The following is a 23,884-nucleotide window of genomic DNA, read 5'->3' as shown; positions in this document are numbered from 1 at the left end:
CTTGAAGCCCTTCCCGACCCAAGTGACCTAAAACACCCTATCCTGCTTCCAAGCCATCACCGCTTCACGGCCCTCATTATCATGTATGCCCACCTCCGCCTCTGCCATGCAAGCATTCATACAACGCTCCTCGATCTCCGCGACAGATACTGGCTGCTCAAGGGACGACACACTGTTAAACGCGTACTTCGTTAGTGCCTGCGGTGCCGCCGCACGAGACTTCGTCAAGAATCCGCGCCTGTCGCCCCACTACCTCGCGAGCAGATAACACCGACCACCGCCTTCGACGTCACTGGCGTGGACTTCTGCGGCCCGCTGTATGTCCGAGTCAGCTCAAGCGCCTCATCTAAAGCATACGCGGCCCTCTTTACGTGTGCGGTGACTCGAGCGATTCACCTCGAGCTCGTCACAAACGTGACCGCCCCGGCTTCTTCTTTCTTCTTCTCGCTTTCCGCCGTTTCGTCGCCCGACGCGGTGTTCCATCACTTGTATACTCCGACAATGCCCGCACTCTCCACCGATGCGCTCATCTCCTCACTCTCCTGTCCACGGAACCTGTCCAAGATTTCGCCAGCAACCTCCGCATCACTTGGAGGTTTAACCCCCCCTTCCGTCCCCTGGTGGGGTGGGTGGTGGGAGCGCATGATCCGCACAGTGAAGTCATCGCTAAGACTGACCCTCGGTCATAGTCGCAAGACATTCGAAGAACTCGCCACCATCCTTCACGAAGTCGAAGCGGCCGTAAACAGCAGACCCCTCACTAGCGTATCCACTGATCCTGAAGAGGTGCTCCCTCTTACCCCGTCTCATTTCCTTCTCGGGAGTCGTATTGCCAAGCTGCGGCTTTTCGAGAACGTCCAGCAAGAGAGCACGCCCTTGACGTTACGCAGACGGAGCGAACGACGCCAGCAAGCCATTGAAGTGTTCTGGAAGCGCTGGAAAAGGGAATATCTCCTCCAGCTCCGTTCTGCGCACCAAGGTGTTGGCGGATTTCCTACGACTCTGAAGCATGGTGATCTTGTCATCGTTGAAGACGACCGCCTCCCAGCACTGTTGTGGAAAACCGCCATCGTTGTAGCCACACACACGGGGCGCGACGGGATCGTCACGAGCTTCACTATCAGACTCGCAAACGGAAGAGAATCGTCGCATCCTGCTCAGCGTCTGTACCTGCTAGAGGCCCACGAGGACTCCACGGCCGCAACCGGAAGGATGTGGGGAATCGACGAGGACGTTTCTGCCCACGCGAGTACCGAAAGAGAAGGAGGAATCGCGAGCCCGGCACTCGGAGCTGTACCTTCATTCAGGCAGTTTGGTTCCGCCCCTCTGGAATAAAGTGGGACCATATTCAGGACAGCGGGTCTCCGAGTTTCCTTCCTGTAACATATATTTGTTGATTCCTGAGGGTCGGAACCAACAAATATATGTTACAGGTCGGAAACTCGGAGAATTGGATGCCGCTCTGAACCGCTGCGTGGCGCCGGTGTTTCCACTGGATTGGTGGAAGGTCACCGACCGTCGAACCTCTATTACCTTCCTCATCATGCAGTCATACGCCAAGATATGCCGTGACAACGAAGGCCCATTTGCCTTCGCAACATTGCCATTGCTGAGGCCGTTCCTTCATGTACCTAACGTGCTCCACCTGCGGCGAGCATCACCTTTCCCTCCTCTGCGACATCCAACGCGCCAGTTCTGAACGCTCCTCGCACACCCCCACCACGACGGCTACGTGCACTCGCCCTGCCACGCACGTCCTCCTCCAAACCGCTCGCGTCAGGGAACTTGGACGGCAAGCCAACCATCTGTGCTCTTTGATACCGGCAGCCATCGCAGCACTTAGGTGATATATCATCTTCGGAGCGACATCTGTTGCGGACAGGTGACGAGGTATTCCATGCACCTCTCAATGGGTGTGTCCACTCCCGTGCGGTGCTACAGGGTGTTGCACTGATCAAGAAATATGTCGCAATAGTGTCCCGTCAACTTTTTCCGGGACCTGTTGAACTGCAATACAATACACTCCGAATTAAGTTGCTGCTGCAGTGCGAAGAATCTGCAGATCTTTACCTATCCCAAACCGTACTCCACGTGTAAAGTTTATTTTACGTGGCGTGCTCCCTATACGCTTCGCAAGTCCGCGAGGTCAATGCGCATGACGTCACGGTGACATTTCTAGGATGCTACCCAAGAACACACACAGTCCTCAGGATGTCCCCACAGTGTCATCGTGTCCTCATCCTTCGATGTCTGTCCCCAGAGCGTCCTGAGGATGAGACTCGCGGATTGTCCGTGGACAGTCATTCAAGTACGTCCTGTGCCCGTCCCTAGGGGAAGCTAGAGGGACGGGAATATTACTTTACATTCAGTTTACCTGCTAAGACTCCCAAAATATTGAGTGACACATTTGTTTTGTTTTTCGGGCCAATCCTACGGGTTGAATGCCATTTTTCAGAAAAAAGAAAAAGAAAGAAAACACTTCTCTATCACCAGAAAGGGTGACTGTCCATGACATGGAGCATTTATCGCTGAAAATCCAAGCGCGCAATTCTGACGCACTGTTTTTGACTTTCGAACGCCATACCCCAATGCCTCATCCCAACAGCAATAAAAAACATGGACTTTGCTGTAAGGGAGAGTCGAGACTTCAAGCAATTCCTCGCTTGAATGTTGTTTGTTTCTGTAATCGAAATAAACTCTGACAGCTCACCGTTTGTGTTGAGTGGGAGGCTAGCAAGACTATCGAAGAACTATCGAAGACTATCGAACTTCACAGAAGGTCGCATAGCAAGTAATAACTAGTATCTGTTGTCTTTTCGGAAAGGAGCTTCGGTACCTTTCGAAGTGAATTTCTCGGACTTTGTCACTGGTGTGCCTGGGAAGGCTTTTTGTTGATCTTTTATATTTCTCCTCTTGCTTTTTATTGAGCCGTGCCCATTGTCCGTTGGGGACAAAGGAACAGCTAGACATTATAGCGGCAGCTTATCAGGACAAATGGACAGTAATCGGTGAAACAGAATGTAGTGGCCTCTGACAGAAACAAATAAGGTACAGTAAAAGGAATCTAGAGTTTGTCCCTGATGTGCCATCACACTCTTCTAAAAGTGTCCTTAAGGATGGCCTGTGGACATTCTGAGTACACTGTGGGGACGCGGTATAGTGCAAAATTGACACATTGAGGACGATTTGAGGATCAGATTTGACCCTCCTGAGGACGTCACCCCGTCCGTGAATGATATGCTTAGGCTATCCCAAGGATGACAATGTGTTTTTGCGGCTCCTGATTGGCCGGAGAACCATGCGCGCGCTTCAAGAAGGTAAGCAAAGGAACATTCGGTGCGTAGCGTCCCCCAGAGGGCTAAAACAGCTCTGATTTCTGTATTAGAGGTTCCACTTTTCGTTGGGAATTATCTTGGTTTATCGACGTAAGACAAACGCATGTTTAACTCATACATGTTTGCTGAAGTTTGAACTATTCGGCTGTCGCATAAGTTCGCTCCTGCGAGCATCGTGCAAACATTTTTCCCATTTTGTTCAAATTATGGTCTCGCGGAGTAGACTGCAATCTAGGGCGAACTGCGAGAGTCCTCGTAGAAATGGTAAATTTAGTCACATGGCAACTACAATAGTCTAAACTACCGTGAACGACAGGACGACGACAACCGTGCCTCAGTACTTCCGTACGAACTTGCGTCTTCCACTGTGAGGCAACTGGAACCTGATACTATACGGCGGTGGCACCCGAACGGACAATATGATCAGACTCGTTCCTGGTAAAGTGTGTGAATCCACTGTTATTAGACGTTAGTACGTCTGTGGGGTCACTCAGGTCACACTGTGACCTGCAGTGGTGCTCTTCGTTTCCGCCACAAAGGCATATATTGCACCATGTTTGAACTGTTTCTTTAGCCATCGTAAAACACAGCACAACACAAAAGCACACAAACACTCCCCCAGCCGTAGAATACCGTTTGGACCCGCAGCCAAAGGCGGAGGTTTTTCAATCTGCCGGAAGGGCGGGGCACAACGCCCCCCCCCCCCCCCCCCCTTTTCATGCACAGAGGTCGGGCACGGTGTCGGGAATTCCGTGTTGCGATGTTGTGAGGCAAACTTTTACAGGATTTTCATGATTACTCACATGAAAGACGCGATTCTTAGGATATCCCTCGAAACTTTCATCTTGAGTGTCAGCTGGGTAGACTTCCCGGAGGGGGCCTGCCCCCCCCCCCCCCCCCCGAGCTTTCAGAACGAACGAGCTTTCAGCGGTTGTGGCCATGCAGACGAACCACCGTTGTCTGCGAGTAGTGATTGAACGTCCCCACGTACTAAATGGGAAATCTTTAAACTAAAGCGCAAAACGGCCCCATATCTTTCTCAAGACTGATTTTCTGGAAAGCGTGTTGCATTTTTTGTCTACAGGTTCCAAGTTAGCTGATAGCATTTTGCGATTTTTTGACTTCGCTGAACAGCGAATCGCAGTAGCAGACAAATTCTGACTGTATATGTCCAGGTAGCGAGTTAGGGAGAAGCGGCAATAAGCAGGCCTTCTGTATATAAGTGGCGTTGCCTTCGGCGAATGGGAGCGCGGCACGCCGCCGCACGCGTCATTTTACACCCTCGCCCTCGTCTGCTGCGCGGAAACGTACTTGCGGAGCGTATTAGCAGCAGGAGTGCACATACATACCATTTGAAGGCAAAAATGAGGGTGCCAATCGTACTGAGATTGCTCACACTCTGAACTTTCTAACAATTGTTTTATCGCGTTGCTCCCATCCTGCATCGGGACGGCAAATACTGTGCTCATTCAGCTGGTAAGGACGCATCAAAGTACCGAGCTTCCCTCTGCTGCCTTTCCAGAAGCTCGCATGCTAATGTCACATCGACTGCATGTGGTTCTAGCACATTTTGCTCTACCTTCCTGTGTTTCTTTGCGTCATCTGTGCTTTTGCACCAGGACTGGGAGTTGACTTGAACCCAGGTGCAAGCCGTATAATTTGAAGTGTATTCCTGCAGATGCTCCCAGAAAAATGTAGGCGCTATAGCCCAATCACGCAGCTACCTACGACCACCTTCCAACAGAGAGCCTCCCCACCAGTAATGAAATGCATCACACCAAAGGCAACACATATCATTGACACAAAATACTAAAATGTTGGTGCAGTTTATTTAGCAGAATATAGAACTATAAAAATGTGCACTTCTCCTTGGTACAGGACATTTCAAGGCAGCGTCGTACAAAAATAAACATCTGCGCTGTGGATCCACTAGCGTTCAATTTGTACATGAATAAAAATTCCTCCTCCTGTCCTTTTCACATTCTCATTATAGATCTTATTTCAATTAGAGCAGAACAATGCATAACTGATAGATACACAACAGTGAAGAAAGATGTGTGAGAAATGCTTAAGAGACCTTGCCTGGAATGTGATAACATTTGCATGCTACAATAACTTGCATGCTGTATGCTAACAATAACGTAAAAATATATGTTGAAGACTGTAAAAGAAAATTGGGGAAGGACTCTCAGATCCCACCCGAGTTCCTGTAGTGACCCACTGAACAATTATGACATATGATTGTCTCACTACATCATTTCACACTTTCTCATATCCTGGCATGTAGAACTTGAGTGCAAAAGATTCCACTTCATCACGTATTTCCTTTAGTTTCTGCTGACACTGAGGATCTGTGTCCAAATGTGCTTTGTATTCTTTCAAGGTGGGTCCTGCCAAGCCTTTCACTTCTAGAGCAAAGGAGAGGCCTGAAAAAGTCAAATCATAGTCAGTTACTGTGTGGCAGAGCAGGCCTTTGTGTGGATAATTTATAGGATTTGCAGTGGTATACAGGGTGCCCCAGAAAACGTGTCACTGAATTGAGCAGTCTTCACTAGGCTTTCTGGCTTTTTACTCTCTCCCATCCAGGAAAAATTAAATTGAATTATTATTTTAAAAACTATGCCACCTAGAATCACACAGTCAAGAACATTTATTCTTACTAAGCTTTTCTACTAGGCAGATGTAAATGTCATCTAATTTAAGTTTTATTATGTCAGTTTTTACAAACTGAACTAAAAAATTTGCCAAGTAAAGGTAAGTTTTTTATCCTGTCAATGTGAAGTGCGTGCAAGCAAATTTTGTGAAGTTCATGATAATTGACGGAGATATTGAGGAGCTATGCCGGAGGAAAAAATAGCTGAACATCATGCTTTTCGAAGCACCAAGAGCATAGCGCTAGACTACCTTTTGAGAGCCCTCGTTGTCAGTCCGACAAAAGGAAGTTGTTAAACCCAGCCCACAGAGGGATAGTAGAATAAGTGACAGTTCTTGAAACTAGGAGAGGGAAGCCATGATCCCAGAGGTATCTGAATGCAATAAGCCATGCCTGTCTTATCTCCTTCTCTACCATTCCGCTGTGGGCTGAGCTTAGCAACCTCCTTCTGCTGAACTGACAAAGAGGGCGTACAAAAGTCGTCGAACGTTAGGCTATTTGCATTCCCAAACGCATGATGTTGGGATATTTTTTGCAAATGGATAGCTCCTCAATATCCATGTCAATTACCATGAACTTGAGTAAATTCGGCACGCGTTCACAATGGTGGGGTAAAAAAGCGACATTTACATGGCAAATTTTCGAGTTCACTTCATAAAATTCATAATAAATATGTCATAAAAATTGACATAAAACTTAAGTTAGATGACATTCACATCAGAAGGTGGCAAAAACCTAGTACAAACAAACATCATTGACCACGTGATTCTGGGTGGTGCAGTTTTTTTATTATTATTATTATTATTATTATCCAATGACACGTTTTCTGGAACACACTGCAGTAGCAAAACCAGTAATGATGATTCTTGCAGGAGGCAGAATCAAGGCAAGCGGAAGGCCATTTTTAATTTTTATTTCCAATGGAAAGTGGTGGTATAGGTACACTGCAAAAGGCAGCTTGACCCGAGACACTAAGGAGGAAGCAGGACAAGTTCATGGACATAAGACATATGCATCAGCAAGAAATCTGGGCTATGCCTTGAAAATCAAGGATCATTTTTTTAAGCTGTGGGTTGACCGTGCGCGTAATTTACTAATTTACGGACTGCTGTGACTTGTGGTGACTTTTCCCCTTTGACCGTGATATCCGTGCCTGTAATTCATGGAGGTACGGTTTCATGAAGTGAAGACTGCTGGTCGTTGTGATTTGTGATTACCGTAATTTCACGCGTATAAGCCGCACCGCAGATAAGCCGCAGGTCGCGTTTTTAGGAACGTTTTGAAAATTTTCTGGCAGATAAGCCGCACTCGCAGATAAGCCGCGTGCAATACGAGAAGACTGATTTGCGCGACAAAGGAGACCATAGAGAAGGTCACAAACCTTGTGGTCCATACTCTAGGGCCGACATAGTGTAACACAAAAGAGGTCAGCTCTAGAGTTCTACAAAGATCGGATTGTGCCCTTGTTGGGCGTTTTTCATGGATTGATGGGTCAGTGGTCTTCCAGAAGACGTGAATCACTGTCACCACTTTCGTTAAAGTTGCTTGGAGGAATGCACCAGGAAGATCAATCTATTCGAATGTGGACCCGTCCCTGTTACGCACTGTTCGTGCATCGGCAAGGCGGTGCTGTACCAGAGACACTGTCAGCCCTTTAGTTAAAACCGGCGTATCGGGAAAATGCCAGGAAAAAATAGTCATCAGATAAGCCGCACCGGTGGATAAGCCGCAGAGCGCCCGTGAGAAAAAAAAATCGCGCATAAGCCGCGGCTAATACGCGTGAAATTACGGTACTTTTTTTTTCTTTGACCTTGATATCCGGACGTGTATATTACGGATGCGAACGGATTACGGATGCTCAACGACCAGCAGTCTTCACTTTATGAAACCATACCTCCGTGAATTACAGACACGGATATCACGGTCAAAGGGGAAAAATCACCACAAGTCACAGCAGTCCGTAAATTAGTAAATTACGCGCACGGTCAAAACGATCCAGATAAACGATCGATCTCTCCGATGGCGACACCGAGCAGGCGCACGCGATCTTAACAGGTAAGTCATACCACGATCCTTCGTTCAACACCATGCTCGCCTACAGCGCCACCGCAACTTCTCTCGGCATTGCATATCATCCCCGAGCGCCACCACACTTCCGGAAGTCGTGTCCAAAGCCCCGCGCGAGACTTCGCCCACTACATTGTATTGCTCCTCTAACCGCTGCCGAAATGCCCGCTCCCCATGGCGCGCTCTCATTGGCTCATTTTGGAGCGACCACGCCCCCCTCCCGTGACTCTGCCCCCTCTCCCGGTTCCGCCCCCCCTTGGGTGCAGCGCGCCCTTACGCCCATTCCTGGGATGAACTCCGGAAGTTCTCTTTCTACCAATGAGAGCCCTCCGAAAATTGCTACTGCTCGTAGCCACAATCCACTTGAGAACACTTAACTTAGGGCGTTCGTCGAAGTGTTTGTGCAAGCCACTTAACTGCAACCCTAAACCTAGTGCACTAACGCGTTAGTGCAACACTTGTTAAGTGTTACGCTTAGGAAGGTTTCGTGCAAGCGGGCCCTGGTTTCATTTGAAAACTGCAGCCCGCCTAACTGCCCCAGTAATGCAAATTCATTATACTGCACTGCCAAAATGTTACACTATCAATGACGTTGTGCTCTGCATTGCCTGTCTCTTGTCCATGTTAAATTTTCAATTTATCTTGCTGCATTTTTTGTACCTCAAGATGTCACAGCAACAACCCCATTTTAGTACCCTCGTGCACCATCAACATCAGTAACGCTGCATTCCTGCGAACTACAGAGGCATCCACAGATGCATTTGTTTCTACGTGTTCCACCAAAATAACTTGATTAAAAGTATCACTACCATCATAGATTGCTCGTGTGAGATGTGTAAAATAAGGATTTTACATTGCGTTGTGAGACCATAACAGTCCCCAGTTTGCAAATAAGAATGGTAAAGCTTTCAGAAGTTACTGGCTTTGGTGACATCTTGTTCTCAACTGTCAAGTTTTACACGCGCATTGGCATAAGCCTTGCTGGTTTCGATTGTAGACTGCTGTGGGAGATGCAACAGCACTATATTGCCATAAGTATTACTAGGGCCCCAGCTTTCCGCAGTTCAGCGAAAGCTCACAGAAATCCCATCTTTCGCTCGAAATTTTGCAAAATTCTTGGTTTCACATGGAAGTTTGCAGAAATCTAATTGGGTCGAAGGACACAATTGGCGCAATGTGGATGGTTACTACGACACGCAGCATCTCAGGAGAAGTACTGCACACTCACACAAAATACTGTCAGATAAATGTGTGTACTGCACACGCTCCCAAGTGCTCCAAGGCACACCTGACCAGAGGTGGGCACCCTCACGAGGGCGTGCGAGGGTGAGCGTTTCCTCATCCTCACCTCACTTTACGATATTTGAGGTGAGATGAGGTGAGGAAGAATTTTTAAAAATTTGAGGAGAGGACAGAGGAGAGGACAGAGGAGAGGACAGAGGAGAGGAGAGGACAGAGGAGAGGACAGAGGAGAGGAGAGGGGAGGAGAGGAGAGGAGAGGAGAGGAGAGAGGAGAGGAGAGGAGAGGGGAGAGGAGAGGGGAGGGGAGGGGGGAGGGGAGGGGAGGGGGGAGGGGAGAGGAGAGGGGAGGGGAGGGGAAAACTTTATGAACGCGCACTTTATGAAAACTTTTTCGGCGCGTACACGGGATATCTTTCCTTCTTTTCGCAGCTTCTGTCTCTCACCTGCTCGGGGACTGCCCTCCTCTCTCGCCGCTGATCTGACGCCCAACTTTGTGCGTCGTTCGCATACCCACCACTAAACCTCAATTTTCGCGCAATTTTTACGGGTATAACAGTCGTTCCACGAAGCGTTTTTTGCGATTGATTACGCCAAATCTGCCAGCAAAAAAAAAAAAACGTTACATTGACTAAGAAATTTCACGAGTTCAATTTCGGAAATTAAATTTATTTCAATGGCAAATTGATGAAACTATTTTTATTTGGTGGCAAACTGAATGTCCAGAAGAAAGTTGTTTACCCCATATTTTTTCCGTTAAGCCGCTTTCTTATAATGGTCAAATGACACGTTTCGTGCCGCACGCTGTATGCACTCACGCTTGAGGTATATGCATTTACATTGGCAGTCACTCAAAGCCAATGCAACTTTAATGATGAAGATTCTGCAATCCCTGTGAACGTCACATCAAATACATAAATAGCTTTAAAAAATTGAGGTGAGGAGAGGAAAAATTCGAAAAACATTTTTGGGGTGAGGTGAGGCGACGAAAATTTTTCTCCCAGAAAATTTAGGTGAGGGCAAGGCTCGTGAGGACAAACGCGCACCTCTGCACGTGACCACGGAGAACTTATGTTTACAACAGTGTTGCGCGCATGACTTGATCTAAGTATGCTTTCGTTTCGCACGGACAGCCCGTGTATCCGTGTACCTCCTGCCGCATGTTCCGAATACATATTGCCACGCTTCTTGTTTGATAACGACAGTAACACGCGGCAGACATCAATGTCAATGACAATCAGCACTACGTGAATTTTCGTGTGCAATCTGTCTGTGGTGCGAGCCATCAACGTTGTGCACGCTAGGACACCTGAACCTTGACAATGCGCGTGGTCCCTTCTCGATTTTTCCCTGCCGGGAAGGGGCAGATACAGACCCTCGGTCTGTCGGGTATAAAATGATTGTAAGCCCCACGCCGGGGCATTCAAAGAGTCGAGTGTGCTCTTGTGCTCATCTCAGCAAGAGCTCCAGTATTCTACCTGTTGCATAGCAGTATTTGGCAAAAAGATTGCAAGTCTACTGAGGGCCAGCTGAGGGTCAGCAAGTTGCCTTCCCACAAGGTGTTCAATGCCATGTTTGAATTATGGGGCTATAAAGCCACATCGCTGGAGAATTATGTTGCCTTAATGAGGCAGGAAGGAGTAGAAGACGAAGAAGCTATCCACGTGGGAGAAAAGCTAAAAAAAGGCATGCAGCTCAGAAAGCATAAGTGATCCTTCAAAACAGTGAGAGCTGGCAGTTCTTCAAAAGCATGTGAGCCTTGGACCCAATACAGGCCAAGTTTGTGTCACATGGAATTCACAGAATTCGAGAACATTCCACCCATAGAAGCAGAAGGTGCAAACCTCCTGGCAGAACAGCTACTTTATCTGAAGTCTGTGGACCGTGACTTGGCTCCATCAGTGCCTAAGCAGATCAGCCCACCTCCACAAGCCTTCAACATAATTGGGTTTTGGAACAGAATGCAGTGACTGCGCTCGCGCAATGCAGTGATTAACGTCAATATCGGCTCTACTGAAAGCCTATATGACCGGCATGCTAAAGTTTTGAAATTTTATGCCGTTTGAAAATCGTAATGAACGTTCCCGTCCGGTCTCCGCACCCCCAGCCTTTCAGACCTTGATTCGGAGAAAATGTGCACAAATTATGTGAATAAATACGGGAATTGGGTTTTGGAATGGAATCAGGGTGCCTGCTCCAAATTTAGCGTCTATTGCAATCAAGTACTTGCCAATTCCTATAAACTCTGCAGATGCTGAAAGATCTTTCAGCAGGTATAAAATGATTGTAGGTAACAGACTGCATTCTCTGTCAGAGGAGAACACAAAATATCATGTAACGCTGTGCCACAACAGTGCTTCTGTAATTTGATAAAATATTTTTGTTTCTACACTATCCAAGAAAATAGTGTGTTTCTCATTTCAAGCAGCTCTTGACTCCTTGCCGAAAAAAAATTGCAAATTACAAGTCTGTGAGGCGGAATTTTGAATTTTCCGCAGCAGAAAACCAGAGGCCTTAAGCATTACCCATAAGCTTGGATCCTAATCCAACCACCAATTTATGTGTACACATGTCTTTTTCCTACAAAAATTCGATGCAAACATTGACAATTGCATCTTGAACAATTGCAAACATTGACAACTAATAAAACTGGGCTAGGTGGTTTACAATAAACATCTCAACGGTGCTAAAGGAACACAGGAACACAGAAACATGGACAAGCGCCTTCTAACAACTGGATTTATTCAAGGGCAAATAACAGTTAAATGAGCTCCCCACTCCCCAGATGGCACGAGCCTGAACTTCCGGCAGTCCCCTTTCAGTCCCCCAGAACAGCCCCCTTGCATGAGCAGCCCTTTGGAGGAACCTAGAAAGCGTGAATTGGCTTTCAGGGTGAAGGAAAGGGGACTTTCTGAAGTTCAGGCACCTGCCACCAGGGGTCTGGGGAGGTTATTTAACAGTTGTTTGTCCTTGAATAAATCCAGTTGTTAGCCCTTGTCTGGTTTCCTGTGCGTTTCTTCAGAACTGTCAAGATGTTTATTAACAATTGACATCACTGTTATTTGCTGTTGAAAATTTCAGGACATTGATGCTGTATTGTAATACCCCAAACGCACTGACACAGGATCCACATCGCACACAATCGCAATTAGGCAGAGATTTTGATCACCCTCAGGTGTGGGCAAAGCGAGTCTCGGTGACATCAACAATCAGGACACATGTCCCATGTGCAAACGTGATTACGCACTTCAAGGAGCGTTGGCTCCCTTTCTCCCTCGCTTATTCGTACTGCCGGTTCCGGGCAGGCAAGATGGTGGCGGGCTGCACAAAGAAAGCAACAGAGACAACTTGCCCAACTAGCTGTCCTCGTTCAACACAGACAAACTTCGGGACAGCTGAAATGGCATTAGGTTTCAAATGAATTTCATTGAAGCAGACATCCTGAACCAATGTTTCCTTTAACTTGAAACATCAGTGGGTATTGTGCCAAGCTCTCACTGGACAGCGTCAAATGAAAACCTGTATCACAAATGTGAAGTGTGGACAACGCAGGCGTGTCCAGCGGGATTGTGCCAACCAGGATTATGCACAGATACAGATTGTGTACGGCAGGAAATTTGAGTATAACAGTTGTACTGCCCATTAAAAGCAACATGCTAATTGATCGTTGTCTCTTACCTCTGTGGATGAACTTCGCTACAGTGACAATGTCATCTTCCCGAAGCCCTCTGGTGGTGAGTGCTGGGGTACCCAAACGAATGCCGCCTGGGTTCAGAGCGCTCTTGTCACCTGGTACAGTGTTCTTGTTGCACGCAATAGATATAAGTTCTAACACTCGTTCAGCACGGGACCCATTGAGCCCTGTGGGACGTAGGTCCACCCACACCAAGTGGTTATCTGTACCACCTGAAAGACAAATCTGTATGTCAGAAATATGTTTTAATGCCCAGATTTGCAGTCAATTAACACAACCCTATACGTGGTGCAAGATGTAACCACATCCTTCGTAAAAGAGGTCATTTGTTGAGTATTGGGTAGGCTGCCTTACTTTCCTGCCTGTCGTATTGGCTAACTGCCACTCGTAGCAACGTTGCTGTGGCGTGGACACTTCACCACTGTTTGGCACACACCGTTTGCTGCACATCGTCACAGCACATGTCTGATTTTCCCTGATGTCAGCTGCTTTTTGTCTAGTTCCCTGACAAGCCCCTGACTTTTCCAGTCGCATCAAAATTCCCTGATAGTTCCCGGTTATCTAGGTACTGCAGGCTGGTAGACATCCTGAATGATTATATTGTACACATAGGGCCAGATGTTTTTTGGGTATTACACTAATTTAACTCCGAAATGACACCGGAAGTGATTGGGTTTAACCAGCTTTCTACCGGTCAGTTGCGGCCGAAGCGCGCCCATGCTTGTTGGCACCAGCTTTTCATGGGTCTGGTCTGTTGCACGTGGATTTATTTTGTTTCACGTGACATCTTTGGTAAGCGTCCACGCATCTCCTATGCATTGTTTCTAGTCGCTGCCCTTTGTCATGAACCAGAAAAGGAACCAACTGGAAGATTGAATGGTGCAGTGCTGAACGGTGCATACGCCGTCAGTGTTGTTGCAGTGTTGGTAACTCACCGCCGAAGTGAAAGAACAGTGGAAAAAGCCCAACAATGACTTTGTGGTTATCCTTGAAGGACTGATAGTGGTATTGCAGCCTCTCAACACTTTCATTAACAACCCTTTTCAAACAAACGTGTGCGCGGTTTACAAAAAATTGGCCAGCAGCTGAGTGCGGATACAGACCAGAGAGATATGAAAGGCGTTTCCAGGGGTCATCGCACAGTGGGTACTATATGACGCGTACAAGGACATACAGAAAGAAATTATTGAACAATCAGTGAAGTGCACCATAAGCAACGCGTTGGGTGGCCCCAAAAGCGATAAACTTTGCGAGCATGACAATCTTCGAGTCAGAGTCAGCCACGTCAACAGATAGCGGTGGCCACTCTAGAAGTAAGAGTAAAAACCGGGACTAGTTTTCCCCATCCCACTTTAAGTTTATCCCATCCCATCCTAAGTTTATCCCACTTTTTTCCCCAAAAGGGGAAAAAAAGTGGGATATATACTTAGGATGCTTGACGTTTCGAGCGGATGCTCTTCATCAGAAAAGGGGGAAACAGAAAGCTAGTGTCGGAGGACGTTAAACATACTGCCCAGCCCGCTGAGGGGCTGCACGTGACAGTGTTAACTAGGGCAGCATGTGTAACACCGGTCGACAGTTGATTAGAAGCCTAAAACCAGTCTTTTGTTTAGGCCCATTGGATGGGTAGTGTTCAGATAATGTACAGTCAAACTCCTTTACAACGAAACTCAGGGGACAGCAAAAAAAATTCGCAGTAAAGGTATTTTCGTTAAAAAGGATGTCTATTATTGGGCCTATAGGCTCCAGCGGGACCGCAAAAAAATTTGCTGTAGTGGTATTTTCGTTAAAAAGGTGTTCGCTATAAAGGAGTTTGACTGTATCAGGAGACTCTCTTCCCGTTTTCGCGCATTTGTGAAATGGAAACCTGAGCAGAGAACAACAACGTGAATGTTATCAAAAGTGTGGCAGAGATTCAAGAAATGTTTAGAAACCAAGGTTATCTGGTGGTTGCTGATACCTTCACAAATTTTTAAATGTACGAGTCAACGATGTTCCCAGAACCTTTCATGAAGCTTTCGTTCGGATTCACCTATATAAAGAATGTTGGGACAGATCGAACAAAAGATAGCGTAGACTATGTTAGTGGTTTTATATGCCTAACGACCAGACGTATTAACGCACCGGGCACTGGAAATATGAAGGCGGTGGTGGCATGGCAGGATTTGACGTACGGAAACGACAGAAACCCACATTCTAAGTGTCCGCTCTTTGCTATAAGCGGTACCCTGGAATTTTTTTGTTTGCTATATCAGAAAATGAAACCATTGGGTCTATAGTAATTCAGTCAGGACCACAGTTTTCTTTTACTATAAGCGGAGTTTTACTACAAGCAGAGTTACTATAACAAGGTTCTACTGTATTTCAATCTGTTTCCTGTGGTTCTTTTGCATTAATGCAGTCCGAAAACTAAAAGCTTTTTCAGTTGATGAGAAACTTGCGATGATCAATTAAGTGTCCAAGTGCAAAAAGAAAAGTGATATTGCTATCTGCGAGTCAGGAACATTTTGTGCTTGCATCAGAAAGAACTGTTCAGGCAAAACTTTTTTATACGCTCCTGAATGATACCGTAAATACAGCGATCACGTTTGTGCTCAATAAAACTTTCATGATATTCAAGAATAAGAATGTCGTTTGGATTTTTAAGCCAGTCTTATGACAAAACAATGTACTCTAGAATGACTGCGCGGGTCGGCACTTGGACCATTTTTTCTCAACAAGTTTGATTCCAAAAATTATTCTATTTACCAAACTAAAGTGTGGTAATTTCCAATTTTGTTATATAGTGAAGCTCCTTTATAACAAAACTCAGAGGCTACAAAAAGAATTTGTTGTAAAAGTAAATTTGTTAAAGAAGATATGCATCATATCGCTGCAATACAAAATCGTAGTTTTATGTAGTAGTGTACTGTAAAAGCAGTATACTGTTGAAAAACTGCTTGGTACCTACCTGGAGCGCAAAATTTCTAAGTGTACAGCTTCTTGTTCGCATTTGAGTAAAAAAGGTAGTGTGCTCAAAGGATCAGTCACATATTCGTGCATGATACGATACCTACTTGACGGACAGACTTCCGCTGCCACACAGTCAAGGAATTCTTTCGCAAGTTTCTCTGGCATAAATTCTTCACTATGTGGCAGCGGAAGTTTGTCCGTCAAGCAGGTATCGCATCACGCCCGAAAATGTGACTGAAGAGCACATACGTCTTGCATCTGTAGCGTGGCAGCTAAACCAAGACTGAGATGAGATAGATGTTATAGATGCTCATGTATTAGCACATTCAAAACACAATTCTTATTGTCGGTACCTTCTTACAACTAAGTTAGCAGGATCCGAGGCAACTAAGTTAGCAGGAGGAATGCACCCATCGTTTCGCCGGATTTGTTTGCTTGGTACTGTGGTTCGGCGTCCCCGGCAAGTGGTGTCGCCAGTACCACATTGAGCAGTTTCGGTTTCGATATGTTTCAGTGTCGTAAGAAATACATAAAAAGGGCGTCCAGGGAACGGGTGGTATCTCCGAATTATACTACGGTGTTCATGTTCTTGATCGTGGAAGTGGATAAGAAAAGTGGATAGCGTCGACGTACTAATGCCGAAGTCGTTGGCAATGTCACGCTTTTTGTGTCTGCAGTCAACAGCCCTCAGCACTGCTATCTTCTTATCCAGGGTAATTTGCTTCCGCTTTGCACTCACTAGTTCACTGCGTGTCGTCGATGGGCCTCACATTTTCCCGTGTAGGCTCGCAACTACATAGGCACACTGCTCCACGTCTTATGTACATATCGCGCATGACATCACGGGAGAGTCTGACAGTAATGGTCACAAGTGAGTTTTTACCAGTCGCTCTTTGTGATGATACACCCCGGGAAGTGGCATGCCACATTCCTTACTTCGGATGCGTTATCGCAGGTGCGTTAACCTTGAGAAAAGGGGGAAATTCAGTCTCCTAGAAGGATGTTGTGCGGCAGCGCGGCATTCGTCGTTCCGACTCACAATTTTGTTGTAAAAGTTTTACATGTGGTGGAAAAGACAAAAAAATCACTTCGCTATTCCGATATACCCGTCATAAAGAAATTTGTTGTAAACGTCCGAAATTTGGCCTTATGGGTGTTTGACAAGACCAAAAAAAATTTGTTGTAGCAGTTTTTTCGTTAAAAGGTGTTCGTTCTAAAGAAGTTTGACTGTATGGAGGTTTAACTATTCAGTTTGAAAGAGAACTTGTCTCAATTCAAAATTTGAATATACAATTTCATGTTAGATTCGGAATACAAATCAAATATGTATCCAATTATCTGGGTATTCACACTGTCCTAGTATTCTAGCAAATCGTACCAGATACACAAGTGTATCCAGATGCCTGGAGTTCCCTGGCAAGGGTCTTTGCATTCTTCACGACCTGTTCCTGGTATGCACGGAACTCTGGAGTGGTGCACTGTTTCAGAGCTGTTGCAATGCCTGCCAAAAAAGGTAAGGAATGCACAATGTTACAGCTGTCAATTGGCAAGGAATGCAACAACATGTTACAAAATAAGTGTATGGCGTAAACATACCAGCAATGACATTGTTGTGAGGCCCTCCTTGTAGACCAGGAAAGACAGCTTGCTTGATCTTGTCTTCAAGGTCATACATCACCTTTTGTCCAGTCTTGCTCACAGACCTCACACCTGGTAAAGAAACATTGGTACAGAAATACCACAGGAATGGCGCCCTGCTGAATTTCAGGATCTAAAGGCCCAATATTGTGGAAGCCGCTGACATAACTTCTTTAACGGTGCATCATTCAGCTTAGCAAAGCTAGAAGTGCATTAGTGGACATGTGTCACTTCAACTGCTGAAGCAAACAAATACAACATGAATTATTGTAGGTAGTATGTGATATTACTTATATTAAAGCACAGCAACCACTAATCTACTATACATTATCCCTACAGTTCATGATAATGTGTCAAGTCCAGACCATTTAAAACCATTTGACATACTGTATTTACTCATATGTAGGACACACATTTTTTACCCAGAGACACAGCACTATTGAGGGGGTTCGTTCAATATGTGGGAAAAAATTGGAACCCAAACACTTAGGGACCACTTAAAATTCTTATTTCATTCTGATATATCTGAGTCGATCTCACCGGAATCGAAAATTACAGTTCTCCCACGCCAAATAGTCTTCTGTTCCATGAAGCGTGGATGAAATACGGGTCGCTTTAAAGCTTTCCATTACAATGTTGGGAGGTATCACGGCCCACGCCTGAATGACCAACTCGAACTATTTGTATCGCCCGTGGTCGTCATCAGTGATGGGCAAAGTACCTCAAAATTATACTTCAAGTAAAGTACCAAGTACCTGGCGTGATTAGTACTTCAAGTACAGTACAAAGTACCCAGTTCCAAATGTACTTCAAGTAAAGTACAAACTACTAGGCAAAGTACTTCAAGTATGCATAAAGTGCATTGCAAATTTAATTTGCATCACTTTGCATTTCACCGTTTGGTATCTGTGTCTTGCTTTTCTTGCAAAACTTTAGCGAGCATTCTTGACAAATTCTCTAAAGCCATAAGTCCTAGGTTAAGTGCTAACCCATAATATGAACTTAATCAGATGACATAATTTGCAGTTACATGTAGAGAGGTAATCAGTCAGCTGTGCTCTAATTATGTATTATACCCTGACTGATCCAAGATCACCCGCCTAGTGTGGTGTTCCGGTACTAATCTTCTGCTACAGGCTAGGAAATTTCGAGGAAACAAAAGTACAGGCCAACGGATATTATATATTTCTGGGCATTCTATACTGCTTTTTGAAGTACAACATGTTTAGAAAAAGAATATGAAGAAAGTAAAAAAAGGATGAAGCACAATGTAAGTCACAATTTTTATATGACTGTGGTCTGCAGCAATGTAATCCACATGACCAATTAAAAAAACGTAAAATGTCAAAATGAAAGCATGTGTGTCTTTCAGTGTGTTTATCGTGTAATGCAATCACGCATTGTGATATAAATCGATTATTAATTGCCAACGAAGGAAACAATATAAAAAAGCATAGAACCCTGCATTGGGAGAACTGAAATGACAATTGACCAAGTCAGTGCGCTGCCGGTTGCAGTGTCATAATGTGTGTGTGTCTCTGCATTCCATTCGTTTTACATAATCATAGAACCGCTGATACTTTTTCAACATTTCAAGCCTCTCAACAGTAAATTTGCTTCAACAAAGATGCTCTGTAACGGCACAGAAATCCTTTTCCGTAAAATGTCAAACTGGGACTCTTGGTACTGCATCCCACTAAAAGCGCTAAAATGACAACAAGAAAACGAAAACACGCAGATAGCGCTATCTGTGTGTTTTTGTTTTCTTGTTGTCATTTTAGCACTTTTAGTAGGGTGCATTTTTGACACTCTTTTGTGATTTTTTGTCTGGAGTCCAAGTTTGGGTACTTGAGTACTTGATGGGAGAGTACTCGGAAAAAAGTACTTTAAGTGTGGTACAAAGTACACGATTTAAAATGTACTTAAAGTAAAGTACAAGTGCACAGAAATGTACTTAAAGTACTACTTGAGTACTTGGTACTTCAAGTACTGCCCGTCACTGGTCGTCATCCACCCCATGTACAGCCACTGGATGTCATCTCTAAACGGTTTGTTGATCGATCATGACTGAATCATGATTTCTATGATCCTCCGTATGCAGTACTATATATGCTTGATTGCCATCAACTTATATTTGCATGAATAGTAGCCTGCACATTTGTCAATTGGTTGCTGAGAAAAACAAAGGTGCAGCTGAGAACAAGAACAAACCGCCACACTTTCAAAACCACAAGTACTCCGAAGTACGCCTGCCAACTCTGCTCCGCTGATCACCGCTCATTGGTTGCCTGGCGCCACCCCCTGCTCCATGTTAGTCACTCGTCACTCTGGCGTCACACGCTTGTTCTCCCTGACTGCATGATAAGAGTGACTGCGCGATACGATCCAGCTGTGCTGCGTAGGTTGGGGTGCGTTTAAAATGTGCCGAACAAAAAGTATCACAATTTCAGTGCTAAATTTGGGGATGCATTCAATACGCGAGTGTGTTCAATATGGGAGTAAATACGCTACTTTTTTTATTTGGGTTCAACTGCACAGTTCAACAACCAAAAAAAAGAAAAAACAGCAATCAGCATATATGCCACAACAGCAGGACTTAATGGCCTTTAGGCTGATTGACACCTAGACCATGCCATATAAATCATAAAAGTGTCAAAAGAGACCACAGTGCACTTGCAGAGGTCTAAGCTTAATTACATCCGAGAATGACTACCAACCTTTCCTGTAGAAGATAAGACCTGCACGTGGCCCTCTGAGAGTTTTATGAGTCGTCGTTGTAACAATGTCGCAATATTCGAAAGGGTTAGGTGCCACTTGTGCTGCCACCAGTCCACTGACATGGGCCATGTCAGCCATAAGCAGTGCATTGTTTTCATCAGCTATCTCACGGAAACGCTTGTAATCGAGGTCTCGAGGGTAGCAACTTACACCTGAAAATAGTTGAGAGATGTCAGAAATTGAGTTATATCCTTATTTTAAGTCACAGCAATGTTGCCATACACCATGCATTTTGTCATCAAGTATTTAAGGGAAAAATCTGAATCCAAAATTCAGGGTGGCCGCTTAGAAGAAAAATTTCTTTACACCACAACTAGCTCTAATGTTTATTTTTTAACTGACACGCTCTCATTGTTTGGTTTGTAAGAACTGGGTGATCGCACTTCCTTCATGCACGACGTGCACTGTCTGCTATGACAATGAAGCTCTTCAAACTAAAAAAAAAGAAAAAAACAGTACTTTGGATTTTATTTTGGAACATTTGATGCTAAAAGAAACTGCCACTAAAAGAAATGCTACCATACAGTTGGAATTGCAAAAAATGTAGCGATTTAGCTCAGCCGAAAATCACAAGCTGGAACCATTTGGAAACTCAAGTGTTTCCATTTAAGCTGGCTTTATGGAACCAATCCAAGCAGAGGCAAGCTCAGATGGGTCCACCTGAAACCAACTGGAACCAGTCTTAATGGATCCAGCTGGAACCCTGTCAACAGGGTATTATTCAGCCTGAACCAATTGTGCATGTACTCCAGTTCTGCTGAAACCATCTCAGCTGGACTCCCATGGAAAGCTGCAACCAGTTCAAACCCACAGGAACCTGCAGGGACCTTTGGAGGACCCTTTAGCAGGGAGTTGTTTCCCCCTGGGTCCTCGACCTGTATATTATGTCCATGTGTACTTTAATTCGATGTGACAATAAAATTCAAGATTCGAAACCATTCAGGACCAGCACGATACCTAACTGGTTCCAGCCTGTGATTTTCGACTGAGTGGCTCTTAGAAATTGTGCTCAACTTATTATTTCCTTTTCTATAGGCCTCTTTCCGTTTACAAACAAAAGACGCCATTGTTGTGTGGGCAACCACACGAACGAGACTCCCTATTGTCATATGTAATTGCAGATTGATTCAGGTGTTGTTGAATGGTAATTTCTGGCAAACTGTGTCACATTATTCTCATTGTGCCGGACTCTCTGTTAATTTGTTTTGCCCACACCGGTCTTGTGACGTCACCCGCGGAAACTGGTCTATTAGGTCCCTCGCATCAATTTTATATTTCATGGACAGAATGTGGGTAAAGGCTCAGTCCAACTCAACTCCTATGTCTTAATGTCCAGGTGCCCACCCGACTTCTACATCCAATAGTAATACCGCTGTTGCACGGCCATAAAACCAATGCCCATTGAACACCTCAAGCACCACTGACAATGTGCCGCTGCAGCAAGGCCCAGTCCAATGAGAAGCTGACACAAGGATGTCTATCAAAATAAGCTTTAGCAGGCGAAGGTGTTAAGAAAAAAAAAATATGTATTTTGTAATTTAAGTAGTGTTTGAGTTGTCCATAGTACATAACCACTGATTTAATATGACTTGTTGTACGACAGTGCGTCATGTCAATACTGTGCCAGTACGTCATGTCGAAAGTAAAAATAAATTTTGCAAATGGCAGCCACATCTAATAACAGTGTGAATTGCTATACACTCAAGTTTCATGACGTTTCATTAAGCTTGCCATAGTTTTCTTTTGTGCTTTTGTTCAGTGCTTAGCTGAGAGCACGAGGCTGCACTTTCCAAGAAATTCTTACTGCCTCAACGGTGTTTCATGAGTTTCCACAAAGTCGAGGAGCACCTGCGCCAATGGTAACTCAAAATGGTTGTGTGGCAGTGGCCAATGACCATTCAGTTCAATCGTATTAATTTCAGTGACCACCAAAATGCCCGCGTGACAGTAGTACAGTGAACTCCCGTTAAGACGAACACGAGGGGACCGCGGAAATTTGTTCGTCTTATCAGAAGTTCATCTTAACAGAAGGACCCAAAAGTGTCATAGAAAATGTCAAAAACAGGGTAGCAATTGTGAAACGGCATATTGGCAACATGGCAGCATACAATAGCTTACTTCCTGCCAGTTTGGCCACCTACTGAAGCGTTATTAAGCCGCTGGTTGCCCACTGCTGCGCACGCGGATAGAATGGGCCCTAACAGCACGCGAACGGCAGTTCCCCCGGAGACTGCACGCGCATTGCGCAATCGCACGTGCGCATGTCAACGTATTCCGAATGCCTGCACATCAAAAGACACCACAAAGTTTGGGTTTCATGTTATGGTGCACTTGTTTGCTAAACGCTCGTGCTCCCCGGTTGACGGCCAATGCGCGTGACGGAATGAGCGCGCAAATTTTGAAAAATAGCTATAACGATCGCTATGTGCAGATCAAGATTGAGCCCCCAAACGATCACAGAGTGTTTCTGCGTGGCGGGGGTGGTAGAAGCTGAGCCCCAAAGGTGCCGTGTGCACAGCATCACGTGCCTTCCTCGCTTCCGTGCGTGCGGCGAAGCCCGTTTACAGGCGCCGCGGGCGCCGGAAAAGTTTGGGTTATCCCAATTGCCCGCGGTGTCTGTTCGTGTTAAGCGGATTTTTTTTACATGGCGTCTATGGGAAAACAAACAAATGTCCGTAATTTGTTCGGCATAACCGGAAATTCGGCTTAAGCGAGTTCGGCTTAACGGGAGCCCACTGTATTATGAACACACCCGTCCCAACGAAAGTGCATACCAGCAATGATGAGCTTGGGCTTGAATAGTTGTGCGGTCTGTTGAAGCTTGTCGTAGTCAATCAGGCCAGTCTGAGGGTTAACCTTGTAAGGCATGGACTCAAAGAAAATGGAGGTGGCAGAAATCTTCTTGCGTTCCGTAAAGAAGCCGTGAGTGAGATGTCCCCCATCAGGCAGGTCGAGACCCATGATGCGCCCATGAGGCTCAACCACGCCAGTGTATACAGCAAAGTTGGCTGGAGATCCAGAGTATGGTTGGACATTGACACCCCACTGCTCTGGGTCCAGACGGAAAGCCTCCAGTGCTCTTTTCTGACACAGCAACTCGATCTCGTCGATGAATTCATTGCCTCCGTAGTATCTGCATTAATTTTCATTCTCATTAATACTCTAGCTGTGATTCATCCTGTTGTTCAGTGACGTAATATTTCATAATATTTTGTCACTTTAAGCAGTTACATTGAGCAAGATTGAGAATTCCCCATGCACTGTGCAGAGCAGCATGAAAACGAATCTGTGATCTGCAGTGTGCAGGTCATCTGTGTGTGCCTGTACACTCAGTGGAATGTGACTGAATGCTGCTAGAGCTATATGATACACTTACATCCATCTGATTGAAGTGATAACTTTGTGCGCAAAAGCAATTAAATTCTTTGGAAATTCACATGTTTATCATCGTACTGCTCCCCTTTTAACGAAATGCAGTATATCAAAGATAGCTGCAATCTTTTAATACAAACTTGGTCTATACTTAAC

The 23,884-nt window shown here is 45.3% G+C and overlaps 1 protein-coding gene across 2 annotated transcripts in view; it reads right to left on the bottom strand.

Annotated features, from left to right (window-relative positions):
* Positions 1–5,142: 5,142 nt before the first annotated feature.
* LOC135391362 (serine hydroxymethyltransferase-like) overlaps positions 5,143–23,884 on the bottom strand; it is a 29,536-nt gene continuing 10,794 nt past the window's right edge. For both annotated transcript variants that reach the window (XM_064621613.1, XM_064621612.1), the window contains exons 3-8: positions 23,131–23,489; positions 20,296–20,508; positions 17,537–17,650; positions 17,319–17,441; positions 12,973–13,200; positions 5,143–5,761 (exon numbers count right to left, since the gene is read on the bottom strand). In XM_064621613.1, coding sequence (XP_064477683.1) covers positions 5,595–5,761; positions 12,973–13,200; positions 17,319–17,441; positions 17,537–17,650; positions 20,296–20,508; positions 23,131–23,489 — 1,204 coding nt within the window. In that variant the 3' untranslated portion in view covers positions 5,143–5,594. The remainder of the gene's footprint in view (positions 5,762–12,972; positions 13,201–17,318; positions 17,442–17,536; positions 17,651–20,295; positions 20,509–23,130; positions 23,490–23,884) is intronic.

This window comes from Ornithodoros turicata, chromosome 4, assembly GCF_037126465.1.
Source record: "Ornithodoros turicata isolate Travis chromosome 4, ASM3712646v1, whole genome shotgun sequence".
In the NCBI taxonomy this organism is placed as follows: domain Eukaryota; kingdom Metazoa; phylum Arthropoda; class Arachnida; order Ixodida; family Argasidae; genus Ornithodoros; species Ornithodoros turicata.
The sequence above is the reverse complement of the archived record's forward strand: the minus strand, read 5'-3'. Positions and strand labels throughout refer to the sequence as shown.